Source organism: Monodelphis domestica, chromosome 3 (assembly GCF_027887165.1).
Source record: "Monodelphis domestica isolate mMonDom1 chromosome 3, mMonDom1.pri, whole genome shotgun sequence".
In the NCBI taxonomy this organism is placed as follows: Eukaryota; Metazoa; Chordata; class Mammalia; order Didelphimorphia; family Didelphidae; genus Monodelphis; species Monodelphis domestica.
In genome coordinates, this window is record NC_077229.1 from 106,302,059 (window position 1) to 106,318,404 (window position 16,346).

Genomic DNA, 16,346 nt, shown 5'->3' on the forward strand with positions numbered 1-16,346 from the left:
ATGAGGGCTGGGAGCGGGTCTCCTCTCAACTTTTTCTCTCTCCTAGAGTCTAGAACAGTAGATGTTTAAAGAAAATGTTCAAATGAATAGATGTTCTGATTTGGCAAAATGGTCTCCTTTCTATTATTCTTGACTTCTCAACTGCATTCAGTATCAACAAGGACTTCCTTTGTCCCAGAACTCTCTCCACTCTTGGATCCCCAGAACTTATCACAATATAGCATGAAGCACATGCTTAATAAATACTAATTAACTTACTTCAAGATGCTTTTCAGCCTCTCTCTTCTAGCCTGATCTTTCCTCATATCAACTGAACTCTTCTTTATTATACCTTCTTATTGATGTTGGAGGCAGTTAGGTGGCATAGTGGGTAGAGTGCTATCCTTGGAGTCAGGAAGACCCTTGTTCAAATCTTGTCTTAGAAACTTACTAGTTGTGTGAACCTAGGTAATTACAATTCTAGCCTCAGTTTCTTTACCTATAAAATGGGGATAATAGTACCTACCTCATGGAATTGTTATGTCAAATGAGATAAATTATATGTAAAGTGCTTTGCAAACCCTAAAACACTTGTTAGCTATTGATGTTTAAACCTCTCATACACTAATCTGTTTTTTTTTTCCCAGTTCTGAATGTTCTGTCTTATCCTATATCTTGGGGAAGCTAGCTCACTCCCATTACTTCACCATCTATATGCAGATGCCTCTTTATATCTGTATCTCTAGCCTTATTCTAGAAATCCAGTTGTCTGCAGACTATCTTCATTTAAATATCCAATCAACACATCTAAACTTAAAACAAAAAAAAACCTAGACTCATTATTTTCCAAACTTCCTGCTTCTGATGGAGGTGGTATCATTCTCTCTCAATGGAGCTTACAAAGAAAGTAGAGCTGCCCTGCCCAATTCAAATCAATTTTCAATGGAGAACAAATGATTCTGAAGTCAGGATGTCACATTCCTGTGTTCCTAGGGAATACTTCAGCTGTATGTTCTCTGGAACTGTCACTCAAAGTATTTAATTATCATTTTAGACAACCAAAAACATTTATTAAGCTATCTGCATGTGGCACCAGATTAGGTGCTACAGGAAGTTAGACAAACAAAAATGAGCCTTGCCTTTGAACTTGTAGTCTGTAATGGGGTCTTGCCTCAAAGTAATTTTTGGGAATTCCCCACCATATTAAGAGTCACTCCCTGGTATGGATTCTCTGGTGCTGAATAAGTTTTGAGCTGTGACAGAAGGCTTTTCCACATTCACAACATTCATATGGTTTCTCACCAGAATGAATTCTCTGATGTTGAAGAAGGTTTGAGCCATGGCTGAAAGCCTTCCCACATTCATTACATTCATAAGGCTTTTCCCCAGTATGAGTTCTTAAATGGTCAATGAGAACTGCAAGTTGTGTAAATGCTTTCCCACATTCATGGCATTCATAAGGTCTTTCTCCACTATGAACCCTCTGATGTTGAAAAAGGCTTGAGCTCCAATTGAAGGTCTTGCCACATTCATGACATTCATAAGGTTTCTCTCCAGTGTGAATTCTCTGATGTGCAATAAAGACGGACCGGTGACTAAAAGCTTTTCCACACTCATTACACTGATAAGGCTTTTCTCCAGTGTGAATTCTTTGATGCCGAATAAGGTCTGACCTTCCTCTGAAGGCTTTCCCACAGTCATTACATTCAAAGGGCTTTTCTCCAGTGTGAATTCTTTGATGTTCAATAAGGGTTGATCTGTGACTAAATGCTTTGCCACATTCGTTACATTCATAGGGTTTATCTCCAGTATGAATTCTCCGATGCCTAATAATTTCTGATCTCTGGCTGAATGCTCTCCCACATTCATTACATTCAAAAGGTTTCTCTCCAGTATGAATTCTCAGATGCTGAATAAGTACTGAGCGCTGACCAAAGCTTTGGCCACAAGTATCACATTTATGAAGTCTTACTCCTGTTGGAATACTCTGTTCTATAACAAGATTTGAGTTTAGGCCCAAGTTTCTCCCAAATTCAGCACAATTATGGCCTCTCTCCTCTCTGGGGGTTTCTTCATGCATGACTGTCACCTGTGCCTTTCTTTGTTGGCAAAGGGAGTCTCTCCATCTCTTCTTTGCTGGGATTCCCACCTCACTATTTAACCTGCTTTGAAGTTCATAGGTTCTTCGAAATTTGGGTTTCTGAAGAACATCTGTTTGGAGTATTTCTGATATTGTTCCACAAGATTCTATTTCTTCAGAAATTTCTTGCTTTGGGATCAGTAACTTGTTGTCAGTCCTGGTCTTAAAACCTGAAATTATAAATGGAAAGTAAAAAAAAAAAGTCACCTGTTCACTAATTGGAGATAGGAAGGGAAAGAAATTCATGGAGACAGATGACAATTATGGAATATGACTTCAAAAAGCCTTGAATTTGGAATTAACTATAAGGTTATTAGTGTAATCCTCTCTGATATATGTATCATAGAGTTGGAAGGGACCTCAGGAATCTAGTCCAACTTGGTCATGAGATTCCCTTCTATAACATCCTTGAAAAATGGTCATCTACCCTCTAATGGAAGCTTTCTAGAGAGAAGGAATCTTATGCCACTAGAAGCAACCCATTTTCTTTTATATAGTTATGTTAGGAAGCTTTTTCTTTAATGAGCTGAAATCTGCCCCAGGGCTGTGGAGAATATATCTAATCCCTCTTCTATATGACAAAACTTCAAATACTTGGAAGACAGTTACTAAGTCCCCCTTACAAACTGAAGTTGATGGCTAAGAAGGTCCTATAACTTTGATAACTTTCAAAAGTTATTTTACAAACTGAAGAAAAGATAGGAAAATAGAGTAGAGGGTTGGTTTTACGATGGAATGGTAAGTGTCCTCTGCATAAGGTAATGGGAATCCAGACAAGATGACACAAGAATTTTGACAAGTGACAAAGAACAGTTGAGTATGAAATTAGAGGATAAACATGAAACCTGCAGGTAAACTCAGGAGAGAACTATTATTTGAAATGTGAGAAGGAATTCAGATGCACTAATGAGGAACAATTTGATGGGATACTTTTGGTTTCTAATCATAAAGTCATATTTGTCTGTCTTTTCTCTTTCCCTATTCCCCTCTGATATCTGAACAGTTACCAAGTCTTGAAAATTCTTCCATTAAAATATCTCTTAGTACTGTCTTCAAATATTTCAAAGGCTCTCATGTCATAAGGGATTAGATTTATTCTATTTGGACAGAGGGGAACAGAACTAGGAGCAATCAGTGGAAGTTTCAAAGAAGCAAATCTAGCTTTAATATAAAGAAAAACTTCCTAATAATTCAAGCTATCCCAAAGCAGAATAAATTGCCTTGGTATGAAATAGTGGGCTCTTCTTCAGGAGAGGCTTCCCTAGTTTGGATGACCATTTGTCCAGAATATTGTAGATTTTTTTTTGAGTGTGTCCTTTTATTTTTGAATTTTTGTGATTTTTAAATCTGTCTTCCTCTCCTTACTACATTTGGCAACACCATCAAAGACTTCCTCAAAATGCACTTCCCTTGGTTTCCATGACACTGTGCTTTCTTGGTCCATCATCTTTTCAATGTCATTTGTCTCTCCATTTTCTACTCCAGCTAAAATTCCCCTAATGGGTTCATTTCCTTCATGAATCTTCCTATTCCAATACATACCAGCACTTCTGAAATTACCTCTCTAAATATTTCCCACACACACAAAAATATTGGCTTACTAAAGCTTATCTTTACAAATTTCAGCCTTGTAGCATTAGCCCAGGTACCTTTCCAAATTCTTATCTGCATTTTTCAATATGGTCTATGAGACCTAATCTTTTCACCTTGGGCAAGTATTTCTTTATACTGAACATATTTTCAAGTGGAAAGTAAACTAGATTTGGGAGTTAGGATGGGGAACAAGTCCTGGCTCTGCCACTTGTTAGTCACATAATCATAGATAGGTCACTTCACCCCTGAAAACCTCAGTTTCCCCATCTGTCTCTACTGAAGCTCAAATGAAATACCAACTCACATTTTTTTGGTGAAAGCTTAGAGATTTATTTACTAGTGTGAGATAGAGGCTGTGCTAGTGTTACTAGGATTTCAGAGATAAAGACAATGAAGTCCATCATCACACAGCTAATAAGTATTGGAGATGGGATTCAAACCCAGCTTTTCCCACTACATACACTTTATAATCATAAAAAATAAACTATTCTTATTATTAAGGTATCCCCTCAGAATTTCACCACCAACTTTCCAGAGTGACCTTTCATTCCAGAGTAATTCCACTCCACTTCAGATTAGTCTCTATTACAGAGCTGAAGCATGAAGAGATATCAAGGGCCATCTTAGCCAACTGTTCATGTTAAAGAGAAGAAAACCGAGGTGAAGGGAGGATAAGGGTCACTAATTACCTAAGGTCAAAAAGATAGCAGCAGAAGTCTGAAACCATGTTCTCTAGTTCAAGAGCTGTATAAATGGAGATTTTGAACCTTTGACTTCATTCTTCAGAAGTCCTTAGTATTTCCCAGAATTCCCTATAATCTTGCCAACCTGGAGACGCAGGAGAGATTATAGGGAATTCAGAGCCAATATTCTTTTTCTACTATCTCATACTAATCCCACCTCACCCAACATTGTTTTACTGTTTAATACTTAACACAGATTTTGAACCTAATTATCATCTACCTGCTTATATTACTTTTATTAATTTTCTTAATATGTATGTCTTTTCTTTCCAACTAAAATTTTAGATTATTAGAAGACAAGTCCTGGATTTTAAATTTTCTTTTGTATCCTTCTATAGTACCCAATATAGCATATGCTAGGTATTTAATTCTTATTAAATACAATTTACTTGGCCAACACTCATTCAGAGAAGTCCAAAGATCTGAATAGGAAAGCACAAGCATAACTCACTTTATAGCAAAGCTATTGACTTTTAGAGAGGAAGGGACCTTATGAGATCATCTAGTCCAGAGGTGTCAAATTTGTTGCCATGGGGCCACAATCCAGAACAAGATTAAAATGCAGTTGGAAAATGCTTAACAAAATAAATAAAAATTCAAACATAGATAATGTTAATTTTTTATTTTCTAAGTCAATATCTGGTCTGCTTGAATTTATTTCTATATCTAGTATATCCATTCTCATTTCTTAGAGAAAGATCCTGAGGTCCAGAGAAAGGAAGTGAGTAGTCCAAGGTCTGATTATGTTGCTGCTGACACAGCTGGGACTAGAACACAAGCCTCCTAACTCCTGGTCCAGTATTCTTAAAACCATGTGTTAAAGAACCATTGTTCTTTACAGTTACATACACCTGTAACACAAAAAGATGAAATGAAACTTTAAGTGAAATAAGGAAATTATTTAAGGATTCTGTAAAAAAGTGTATTTAATTAATGTTTTGATTATATTAATAGATTCCTAGTTATTTTAGTCTTCTAAAGTCCTCTCCTCATTGTAGGCAGGTAACTCAAGGTTCTCGAAGGCTATGCCAATGGAGCTTAACCTCTAAAGTGTTTGGGCAAAGAGGTAGACTGTGTTTCTATCATTTTGTCATCTGAAACCCTATCTAGCTAAATGAGGAGAGATTCATCAGTTTCATAATTGCATGAAGCCTCTCTATTAAAGTATGAGGGTTGGTGGGGTTGGGTTTCATTCTGTGTTAATAAGAGGGGTACTTACACCTGATGAAAACTGAAATTAGATTTTTATTAGCCTTTTATGGCTAATGCAATAGACCTCTAATTGGTTTCTCTGACTCCAGACTAATTTCCTCCAATCTCTCTTCTACAAAGTTGCCAAACTGGGATCCATAAGGCAGATCTTACCATATCACATCCTTCCCTACAAAATGCCTTTAATGGATCCCTATTACTGTCTCTAGGACTAAAATCTAAAATCTAGGTTGAAATTGAAATCCCTTTCACAAACTGGGTTCCACCTACCTTTCAATTTTTATTTTGTATCACGACTTTTCATAGTCAGCTAAGTGATACAATGAATATAACACTGAGCCTAGAGTCAAGAAGTCCCACATTTAAATCAGACCTCAGATACTTACTGGTTATATTACTTTGGGCACATCATTTGACCCGATTTTTTCCACAGCTATAAAATGGAGATCAGAATAGCACCCACCTCCCAGGACTGTTATGAGAATCAAATAACATATTTATAAAGCACTTAAAAGACAATCAATGCTGGTTTCCTTATCCTCTTTCCCTTTTATATACTATTTATTTCAGTCAAATTATTCTGTATACAACATTCCATCTCAGGCTCCTTAGCCTTTGCAGCAAAGGTTGTTTCTCCTCCCCATTCCCTCATTCCTACCCATTTGTTAGCAATTTCTTCTTTATGAAATTACTTGTATACACTTCCTAGTCATTTGGGTAAATATGTGTATGCCTTGGTGTATGCCCACCAGGAGAATTTAATATTCTTGAAGGCTAGTAATATTTCTTTTCTATCTTTGTTTCCCCAATGCCTTGTACAAAACAGGCATTTGGTAAAGGTACTGAAGTGAACTGAATCCTTGAAGTATGAAGTATTTAATTATGTAGTATGAACTGTATTACCTACCTTCCAGAGTTGTTATGAGCAATGGGCTTTGTAAATCACAAATAAATAGAAGTCATTATGTTTGTAAATTTGTGTTTCAATTTCCCTATTTGGAAAAAGCAAAGGGTTTTTGTGATCCCAATCAAATGCTACCACCTCTACGATATCTTCTCTGATTTCTTGCTAGTAAACATTCTTAAAGGACTGGATTTAAATTGCTTCTTATATAGACTAGCTATGATCATTGGTGAGTCAACAGTGAACCTTTTAGAGACGGAGTGCTGGATCCCGATCCCACCCCCACCCTACTGCCCCAGACCAAGTGCTAGGCTCACCCTGCCTGTTCCCTTACCCCACGCATGGGAGGAAGGATGCACTCCCATTGGGCTGCTGGGCAGAGGGGAAGGGGATGTGAAAAAATATAATCAGGTATGGTGGAGAGGGGAAGGGGAATAGCTCTGCACGAGTTCTTCTACCTTTCTAGTAATGAATTCTGGGGATAGGGGGAAGAGGGCAGATGTGTGCCCACAGAGAACACTCTGTGTGCCTTCTTTGGCACCTGTGCTATTAGGTTTGCCATCACTGGTCTAGACTATAAGTGGCTGGTCTATACTGGTGGAATGAGTTTCCAAATTTGAGCTATTTACATTGTTGAAATCACAGATCCAGGTCTCAAACTCCGCAAAGACCAGCCTTCTACCTTGGATTTCCACATGTATTTAGCAACTTTTCTTGTATTATAATTTAGAAATTTTGTTGTCTTATCTGCTACTAGAAGTGTGACCTTGATGGGAAGTGAGTACACATTTTATCCAAATTTGTGATATTCCCTAGTGCTAAGCAGTGTACTAAGATATTCAATAAATATTTGTTGAATTAAACTATCATTAATGGGCCATAAGTATTAAAACTTAAAGATTTCATGGGTACAGAAATGCAAGGATATCCCTGGGGCCAGAGGCTGTTGAGTTATTAATGATATAGACAGTTAAGATAGTACAAAGGATACTATTAACGAATTTGCATCTATGATTGGATAGAGACTCCAGAATGAGGGAAGCAACTGAGGCTGAAGACCACAGGAGTTAAGGGTTCTTTGGCCCCAACACTGTATCCAATTTTATTCTTCAAAAAATAAAGTGATTTTGTAGACAGCAACACAGAATCAGAATCAGTTGAAAGAGACCACAGAAGTCACCTTGTCCACTCTAAATGTGAGCAGGAATCCCTCTGTTCTCTGACAGGCGATTCTCTGCCTTACACTTCAAAGGGAACTTCTTACCTCTTTAGGAACTCCACTGTACTTCTGGATAACTCTAACTGTAAGAAAGTTAGTTCCTCACATGGAACTGATTTCTACTTCTTTCTTTTTTTTTTTTGCCCACTGTTCCTTGTTCTGTCTTCTGGAGACAAGCAGGACAAATGTAATGTCTCCTTCTACATGCTGGCTTTCCAAATCCTTGAAGTCAACTATCTCCCCAAATCTTCTTTTCAAAGATAAATAACCTTGGTTTCTTCAAACAGCCTCACTGGCATAAATTATAGCCTTGTCACTATCCTGGTCACTCTGCTCTCTTAATATCTTCCTAAAATGGTATCTAGAACTGAACTGATATCCTAGGTGTGGTTGAATCATGGAAGCCCAAAATGAGCACATCTCCTTCACAATGAAGATTCTACCTCCTTTTACTAGAGACATTTGATTTTTTTGGCTACCATAGCAGTGTTCTTAGAACCCAGATTTAGTGATGAAAGGAGTCCCAGAAATCATCTAGTTCAATGATCCTTAATTTGGCATCCATGAACATGTTTTAACTATGTTGATAACTACATTCTGATATACTTGGTTTCCTTTGTAATGGTCTATTAAAAACATGATTCTGGGGGGCAGCGAAGTGGCTCAGTGGATTGAGAGCCAGGCCTAGAGATGGGAGGTCTTGGGTTCAAATTTGGCCTCAGACACTTCCTAGCTGGGTGACCCTGGGCAAGTCACTTAACTCCCATTGCCTAGCCCTTATTACTCTTCTGCCTTGCAAGAAATACACAGTATTGATTCCAAAACAGAAGGTACGGGTTTATTAAAAACAAAACAAAACAAAAAACACCATAACTGAGAAGAGGATCCTTAGACTTTATCAGATTGCTAAAGGGATCTATGAGATAAAAAAGTTTAAGACCCAGAATCTAGCTCAGCTTCCTCTTTGTAAAATGAGAGAACTGAGGCTCAGAGAAGTGAAACAGATAAAGAAAATGTTCTGCTGGAGGTGATACAGGCAGTAAGGAGTATAGGGAGCATTCAAATGTAGGTACCCTAACCACAAATCCAATCTTTTTTCTACTATCACTCTAACTACTGGTTATGAAACCCACTAAAATGCCTATATTTTTCATACAATCATCTCACTATTTCTCTCATCAGGTACTTGTGTAGTTGGCCCTCTGAATCAAGCACTAGTTTATATTGATCCCTGTTAAGTTTATTATTTGAACTAGCCCAGTGTTCTAGCCAATAGATCTTTTTTGGATCCTAATATTCAACATATTTGTTTCTCCCAGTTCTGTATTTTTTTTGTACATGTATTTTGTATTTGTATTATTTTGCATATGTATTTACATTTATATAGAGAGATTGTATAACCAAAAGGGGAAAGAGGTGGCAAAATGAATCTCTGTAAAAATCTCATGAATGTTAAAATGTACAAAGTATGTCACACTGGCAAAGTACAGAACAACATAATCCACAGTTCAAATGACCAGAAAACCCAAAGACAATGGAAATAATTAGTGGGTGTGTAAATGCCCCATGTTATAATGACCTAGGTGCAAGAAGTAGAAGAAAAAGCAGTATCAAAGATATGTGCACTTGGAAAAGCATGTAGGCTTGATCACATGTGAAGAATATGAGGAAGGCCTTTTATACCTTGGGGAGGCAGTGTGGGTAGTGGTATGCTCATTGGACTTGGAGCCTTCAGTCCTAGGCTCTGACACTTACCAGCTGTTGGACCCCTCTGGGCCTTAGTTTCTTCAGTTTAAAATTGAGATAATACTTTCTTACCTACCTCATTACTTCAATGAAAGTGTTTTGAAAAGTTGAGGCAGTGCAAAATAATGGAAAAGTCACTGATTGGAGTCAGCAGACTCAGGTATAAACTCTGATAACACTTGTTATTATGTATGACCCTGGCCAAGTTGCCTTTTTGGATCACAGATTCCCCACCAGCAAAATGAGTATTCTAGAAGAGATGACCTCTATGAACCCTTCTACCTCTAAATGTATGGTCTGACATATCATAAAGTTCTCTAGGCATGTGAGTTATTATCTGTGAAGGACTTTTGGAAAAAATATGGATAAGCATTTAGTAAGATGAAAAGTGAAAAGATATTGTTCTGTACTGGCAGATTTAAGCAAACCCACTAATGAAATTACAGATCATCAAAAGTATCAAACTCTCCATCTATAAATATTTTAAAATAAATTTATTAAAAATTAGAACAACTCTAATTTACAAGTATCCTTATTTCAGTTCCTATAATAAGCAAAAACTTATTATCATCAAAGATGGCAAGCAAACTAATGGAAAGCAGATAAGCAGCAAGAAGAAAAGTTTACTTTGCCTCTACAACAGTTTTTAATCAAAATGTGCTCAAGGACTTTATGAAGGGATCTCTATTGAAGGTTCTGGCTAAAGAAGAGGGACATAAAGTTCTGGGAGTGGGCTGAGGTAGAATGAGTACCGTATTGGGGATCCTGGAGGTGCAGTAGCATCTCATGACGAGGAGGCCCTGGATGGGATCCAGGTGATGGAAAGTTGATGTGGGCTGAAGCAGAGAGTGTTTCTTGGATTGCCCCCAGGGCTGCCATATCCTCTGTTGATGTGTACAGATGGGACCTGACGAACAGTTAACATTACAGGTGGGTAAGGATGGATTTGCAAGAACTTCTAACTCAAAATAACACTTCATTCTGGGGGTAGAGGGTGGAGTGTGGGAACAAAGAGGGAAGGTTGAACATGGTCTCACTCATTTTCTAAAGGGAATCAGAAGGAGAAAATGGGTAGTGGAGATAAAAAAAACAAACCCTAGTGCTCTGTATTATTTCTACCATGTTCTCTCCAAGGTTTTCCAAGATGAGCTTCTACTTTCCCTCAGGTATTGTTTTTAGTAGGTGCCATCTATCTACTGACTGGGGAACAAATCACTTTTCTGACTATTAGATTCCTCATCCATAAAATGACAACAATACCTACAACACTTATAGCTTTGTGTGAGGCACTAATAAGATAGTGTATGTGAAGTACTCTGCAAACTTAAAAGTACTACATAAATGTCAGCCATTATTCTGGGAAATGACTTAAGTGGCTAAGACAAGGCATCAATCCTGTACTCAGAATAAAACACAAATTCCTCAGGCTGGCTGGATAAGATCCAAAACAAGCCACTTCAGCCTATCTTTCTAAACTTACTTCACATTATCCTTCGTCAGGCAGTTGACATTTCAGAAAACTGACTCACTTTCTATTCTAGGCAACACTAGAAACTGACTTAAGCTGCCATCTTGTCTTTATACATGCAGTTACTATTTCTCTATCACCTAGAATGCTTCTCCAAGGCAGGGTCAGGCAATTCGATTTTTTAAAATTCTCAGCACCTAGGAAAAAGCCTGGCACATGGTAGGTATGTAATAAATGTCTGTTGAATTGAATATGAATTTTAAGGGAGGTGAACTTTGTTTATGGCACTCCAGAAACCTTACCTCTAATAAAAAGAATCTCTATTTCCATTGTGCCCAAGTGACTTGCCCAAGCTGGAACCTGAACTCGGGTGTCCTAACTCTAAAGTCCAGGCATCTTTTCAGTACGCAAAATCTAATACTTTGCCAGAGACAAGAAAGGCCTGGGTTTTAATTCTGGATCTATTACCATCTTATTATGTGATCCTGTAAAACTAAGTTTACTCCTTTAGGTCTCAGTAACATGTAGGTTTAGCCCTCTAAGTATTCATTGTAAAATGAATGAGACATACTCTGTGACCTATAGTAATCTATACTAATCAACAAAATTATGTATTTTCAGTTTAAACAACATAGAGCTGTATTTTATCACTATATATTAGTTGATTTGAAGTTATAAAACTGAGTGTATACTTAAGACAGATCACCATGTGGGGAGTTGGAAGTAATGCTATTTCAATAAGCCTCTGGAATACTAAGATCTGGTATGATGTCTTTTAAGGATTTTGAAATGATCCTATCTCTGAATATAAATTTGTTGGCAAACTCTCTTCTACTTCACTGCTATTTAGAACACAATGTCAAACCTGGAAGGAACTACAGCAATCATCTAGATTACGGTTTTGTAACCTCTTTTTTTTTAAATGTCATGGACTCTTGGTCCTCATGTAAAGCCTGTAGCTTTCTCAGAATGTGGTAAATACACCAAATAATGTATACAGTATTATAAAGTTAACCAAATACTGAAACTGTTAAAATGTTTTTTTTTTTAAAATCCAGGTTTCTAGACGCCGTTTATTTGTGTTTGTGTGGTTGTTGTTGTTCAATTGTATCTCTTTGTGACCCTTTTTAGGGTTTTCTTTTTTTTCCTTAACCTTCCCCTTCCATTTTAGAATCAATACTAATAATACTAATACTGATTCAAGGCAGAAGAGCGGTAAGGGCAAGGCACCTGGGGTTAAGTGAGGTGCCCAGGGTCACACAGCTAGGAAGTGTCTGAGGCCACATTTGAACACACGACTTCCCATCTCTAGACTTGGCTCTCTATTCACTGAGCCACTTAGCAGTTCTTTTGGAGGTTTTCTTTGAAAAGACACCGAAGTGGTTTGGCATTTCTTTCTTTGGCTCATTTTATAGATGAAGAAACAAACAAACAGGGTTAAATGACTTGTTCAGGGTCACAAAGCTAGTGTCCGAGGCTGGATGTGAACTTATTAAGATGTCTCCCTGAATCCAGGTCTGGCACTAGATCTACTGGGCCACCTACCTGCCGTAGACCCTACGTTTAGAACTCTCATCTAGTTCAATGTGTGATGATAGAATCAGGATGTGAAAAGAGTCTAAAAAATTGGAATCTGATGGATAAATGCAATTTGTGAGAGTACAGCATATTGTAGACTGGTTAGTTTTGGAAGAAGAAAAGTATGGGTTCCAATCCTGCTCATGGCACATATTAACTGTGTGATTGTGGGCAAGTGATTCAAGCTTGTTAGTGCCCAGGTAACACTAAAATTTTAAATTATGGATAAGTTCCCATATCTATCAATCTCTTTCCCTCTCCTTCCCAATACACAGAGAGAAAAATTCTATTCTGGGTTCCTTTTTATCTGTGCTACTTACTACTGAAGACTCAACTTCTTGGTATCCATGAAATAACTTGGATGGCCTAGGTGATCTCTAAGGTTCCTTCTAGCCTCAAGAAATTTTACATTTCTATAAACTTCTTTATTCTATAACTAAGGAAAATGTGGGGAAGTGACTTACTCAAGACCCCACAAATGGTAGATGGTAGAATTAAGTGTCAAAACAGGGAATAAGACCCTAGTTCAATGCTCTGAATTGATAATGTGGCCCCTTCCCCAAATTTCTAGCCTTTTCCCACTTTATTGCCCTCCAGATACTCCACCTTCCAGTGAAATTAGGATGCTTGCATATGACACTCCCCCCATTCTCAGCAACTGTACCCATTTCTAGAATGCTCTCCTTCACCTCTGCCTCCCATTTTCCTTAAAGTTCCATCTTCTGCAAAAAGGCTTTCTTGATCTCCCTTCGGAGATCCAATTTAGCCCGTCTATCCCGCTTGTACTTAACTGTTTGCAGTCTTTATCATGTGAATGCAAGATCCTCGAGAGCAGGGTCTGGTTTTTGCCTTCTTTTACATAACCAGAACTTAGCCTTGCGCTTGACACAGAGCAGGCGCCTAATAAACGCTTGCTGCCTTCCCAACTCCGCCTCGGGCCCCTTTACTGCCCTTGTCCCTCGTGCTCTCACTCTCTTCCAGTTCGGCCAGTCTGAGGACCGTGGCAGTCCATCGGGTCAGGGATGCGGGGCCACGAGAAACCACGAACCCAAAGGGGTAGGGGTGGAGAGAGAAAAGCAGGGACTCTCAAAAAAGAGACGAAAGAGGCTCGTCCCGCCCCTATCCCCAACAGGATTTACCTTAATCCAGGACGCGGCCTGGGTCTCCACCGGCCGCCCCCGGAGCACAAGCGCAGCCCCTCACGTGGAACCGAGTGTACTTCGTCCGAGTGAGCGGACCCCAAAGGCTCCACACACAGGCCACATAAGATCAAGCCACGAGCTTCGGACCAAGCCCCGGCCCCAGCAGGAAGTATCCCCTCGACAGCATATTCCTCCTTCCGGCGGAGCTGCTTCAATCCTATCCCCCCAGGCTTCTTCCTGAGACTCTCTAGGAAGGCGGGAGGACTTGCATCTCTGTGGTTGTTCAACTGCAGCTTAAGGGATGGAGCGTGGTATTGATCTGGAGGGGGCACTTCTATTAGCCTCCATGTGTGGCTGGCGTCGGAGTCCCAGCACCACTTACCTAGTTCCGCTGGGGTAGAAAGGGCAATCTGGCCCCAACCAACCTTCCTAACTTTATTTCACATGATTTCCCTTCCACATTTCAGACAATCTGAACGACCTGTTGTCCCGGCAATTGTGGTAAAAACTAACCTGAACATCCAACCTCCATTCAAGGCTCAGCACCTCCCGGGGCAGCCTTCTGGGGTAGGAAGCCTGGACCCCAGTACTTAACAGTTTTGTGTCTTGGGACAAATCACTTCCCCAACCTGGGGCTCCATTTTTCTTCTCTAGAAAATGATTTGGTTGGAGTCAATCGTTAAAGGGTCTTCCAGTCTGAAGGTTGTGATTCCCATTCTAGGCTATGAATTTCCAGAAATAGGCTTAGACATGGCGTCAGATGACTGGATTCAAAGTCCAACATTTCTAAATTCTTCAGATGGGGATTGTATTCGATGATCTCTGATGATCCTCAGAGTTCTGAGATTTTTACATGATTTCATGTCTGCTTCTCCTAGGGGAACCCAGCTAAATAAGGATTTGGGTAGGAGGAAAGTCAAATTCAGGGTTGACTAGCGCAGAAACCCAAAGTCTATTTGATTTTGTCTTTAAGAAGGCCCATCATTTCCAAATATTTCCACCCATGGCTCCTGGAAACAAAATTGGGGAGTTCCAAAACATAGGATCAATGTGGGGGCTGTCTTAGGGAATCAAGTTCCATTTCAAAATTTGACAGAATTTGTTAAAAAATTAAAGCTGAAAGGCAATTAAATGGGTTATAACATAGTAAGCTTACCATCACTGGAAAATATGCTAGGTGACTTTGCCAAGGAAGTCACAGAGAAAAATAATTTCTTCAATGGGAGTAGAAAAGTTGGGAGAAATGATTTAGCATCATAAATTTAAAGCTGAAAAGAATCTTGGAGGTCATCAAGTCCAGTGCTTTCATTTATCAGAGGAGGTAACAAGCCCCAAACCCGGAGAAAATACTACTTGCTATTCCAGGATCATATGGTGAATGTCTGAGGTGGGATTCCTTACTCCAAGCCTAGTGATTTATCTGTTATACCAGTAAGAAAATGTGGTTGGGGGATCCTGCTCACCCTTTTAGGAGTTCTTCAAGATAAAAACTAATTTCATAATAATATTAAGATGCTTTAATTTCTAATATTATAAATATTGATAAATATAACCAATATAATAGCTTTTTGAAAGGGGTCCTCAATAATTCCTAAGAGTATGATGGGGTTCTGAGACCAAAATGTTTGAGAATGTTGGTGCATCAACCCTACCATGTCACTTCCTTTCTTTTTTTTTTTAATATTTTATTTGATTATTTCCAAGCATTATTCATTAAAGACATAGATCATTTTCTTTTCCTCCGCCCCCCCCCCCCCCCATAGCCAATGCGTAAATCCACTGGGCATTACATGTTTTCTTGATTTGAACCCATTGCTATGTTGATAATATTTGCATTAGAGTGTTCATTTAGAGTCTCTCCTCTGTCATGTCCCCTCAACCGCTGTATTCAGGCAGTTGCTTTTCCTCGGTGTTTCTACTCCCACAGTTTATCCTCTGCTTATGAATGGTGTTTTTTTTTTCTCCTAGATCCCTGCAAATTGTTCAGGGACATTACACCGCCACTAATGGAGAAGTCCATTACGTTCGATTATACCACAGTGTATTAGTCTCTGTGTACATTGTTCTCCTGGTTCTGCTCCTCTCGCTCTGCATCACTTCCTGGAGGTTGTTCCAGTCTCCATGGAACTTCTCCACTTTATTATTCCTTTTAGCACAATAGTATTCCATCACCAACATATACCACAATTTGCTCAGCCATTCCCCAATTGATGGGCATCCCCTCATTTTCCAGTTTTTGACCACCACAAAGAGCGCAGCTATGAATATTTTTGTACAAGTCTTTTTGTCCATTATCTCTTTGGGGTACAGACCCAGCAGTGCTATGGCTGGATCAATGGGTAGATATTCTTTTGTTGCCCTTTGGGCATAGTTCCAAATTGCCCTCCAGAATGGTTGGATCAGTTCACAACTCCACCAGCAATTAATTAATGTCCCTACTTTGCCACATCCCCTCCAGCATTCATTATTTTCCTTTGCTGTTATGTTAGCCAATCTGCTAGGTGTGAGGTGATACCTCAGAGTTGTTTTGATTTGCATCTCTCTGATTATAAGAGATTTAGAACACTTCTTCATGTGCTTATTAATAGTTTTGATTTCTTTATCTGAGAACTGCCTATCCAT

General features: G+C 38.9%; 1 protein-coding gene across 1 annotated transcript; it reads right to left on the bottom strand.

Moving 5' to 3' along the window:
- Positions 1-1,027: 1,027 nt before the first annotated feature.
- On the bottom strand, positions 1,028-14,159 carry LOC100617590 (zinc finger protein 501-like). The gene is made up of 3 exons (XM_003340692.4): positions 13,722-14,159; positions 10,289-10,443; positions 1,028-2,289 (listed from the first exon to the last, which is right to left on the bottom strand). Exons 2-3 carry the CDS (start codon positions 10,413-10,415, stop codon positions 1,190-1,192), a joined length of 1,227 nt encoding a protein of 408 aa, XP_003340740.2. The 5' UTR covers positions 10,416-10,443; positions 13,722-14,159; the 3' UTR covers positions 1,028-1,189.
- Positions 14,160-16,346: the final 2,187 nt, after the last annotated feature.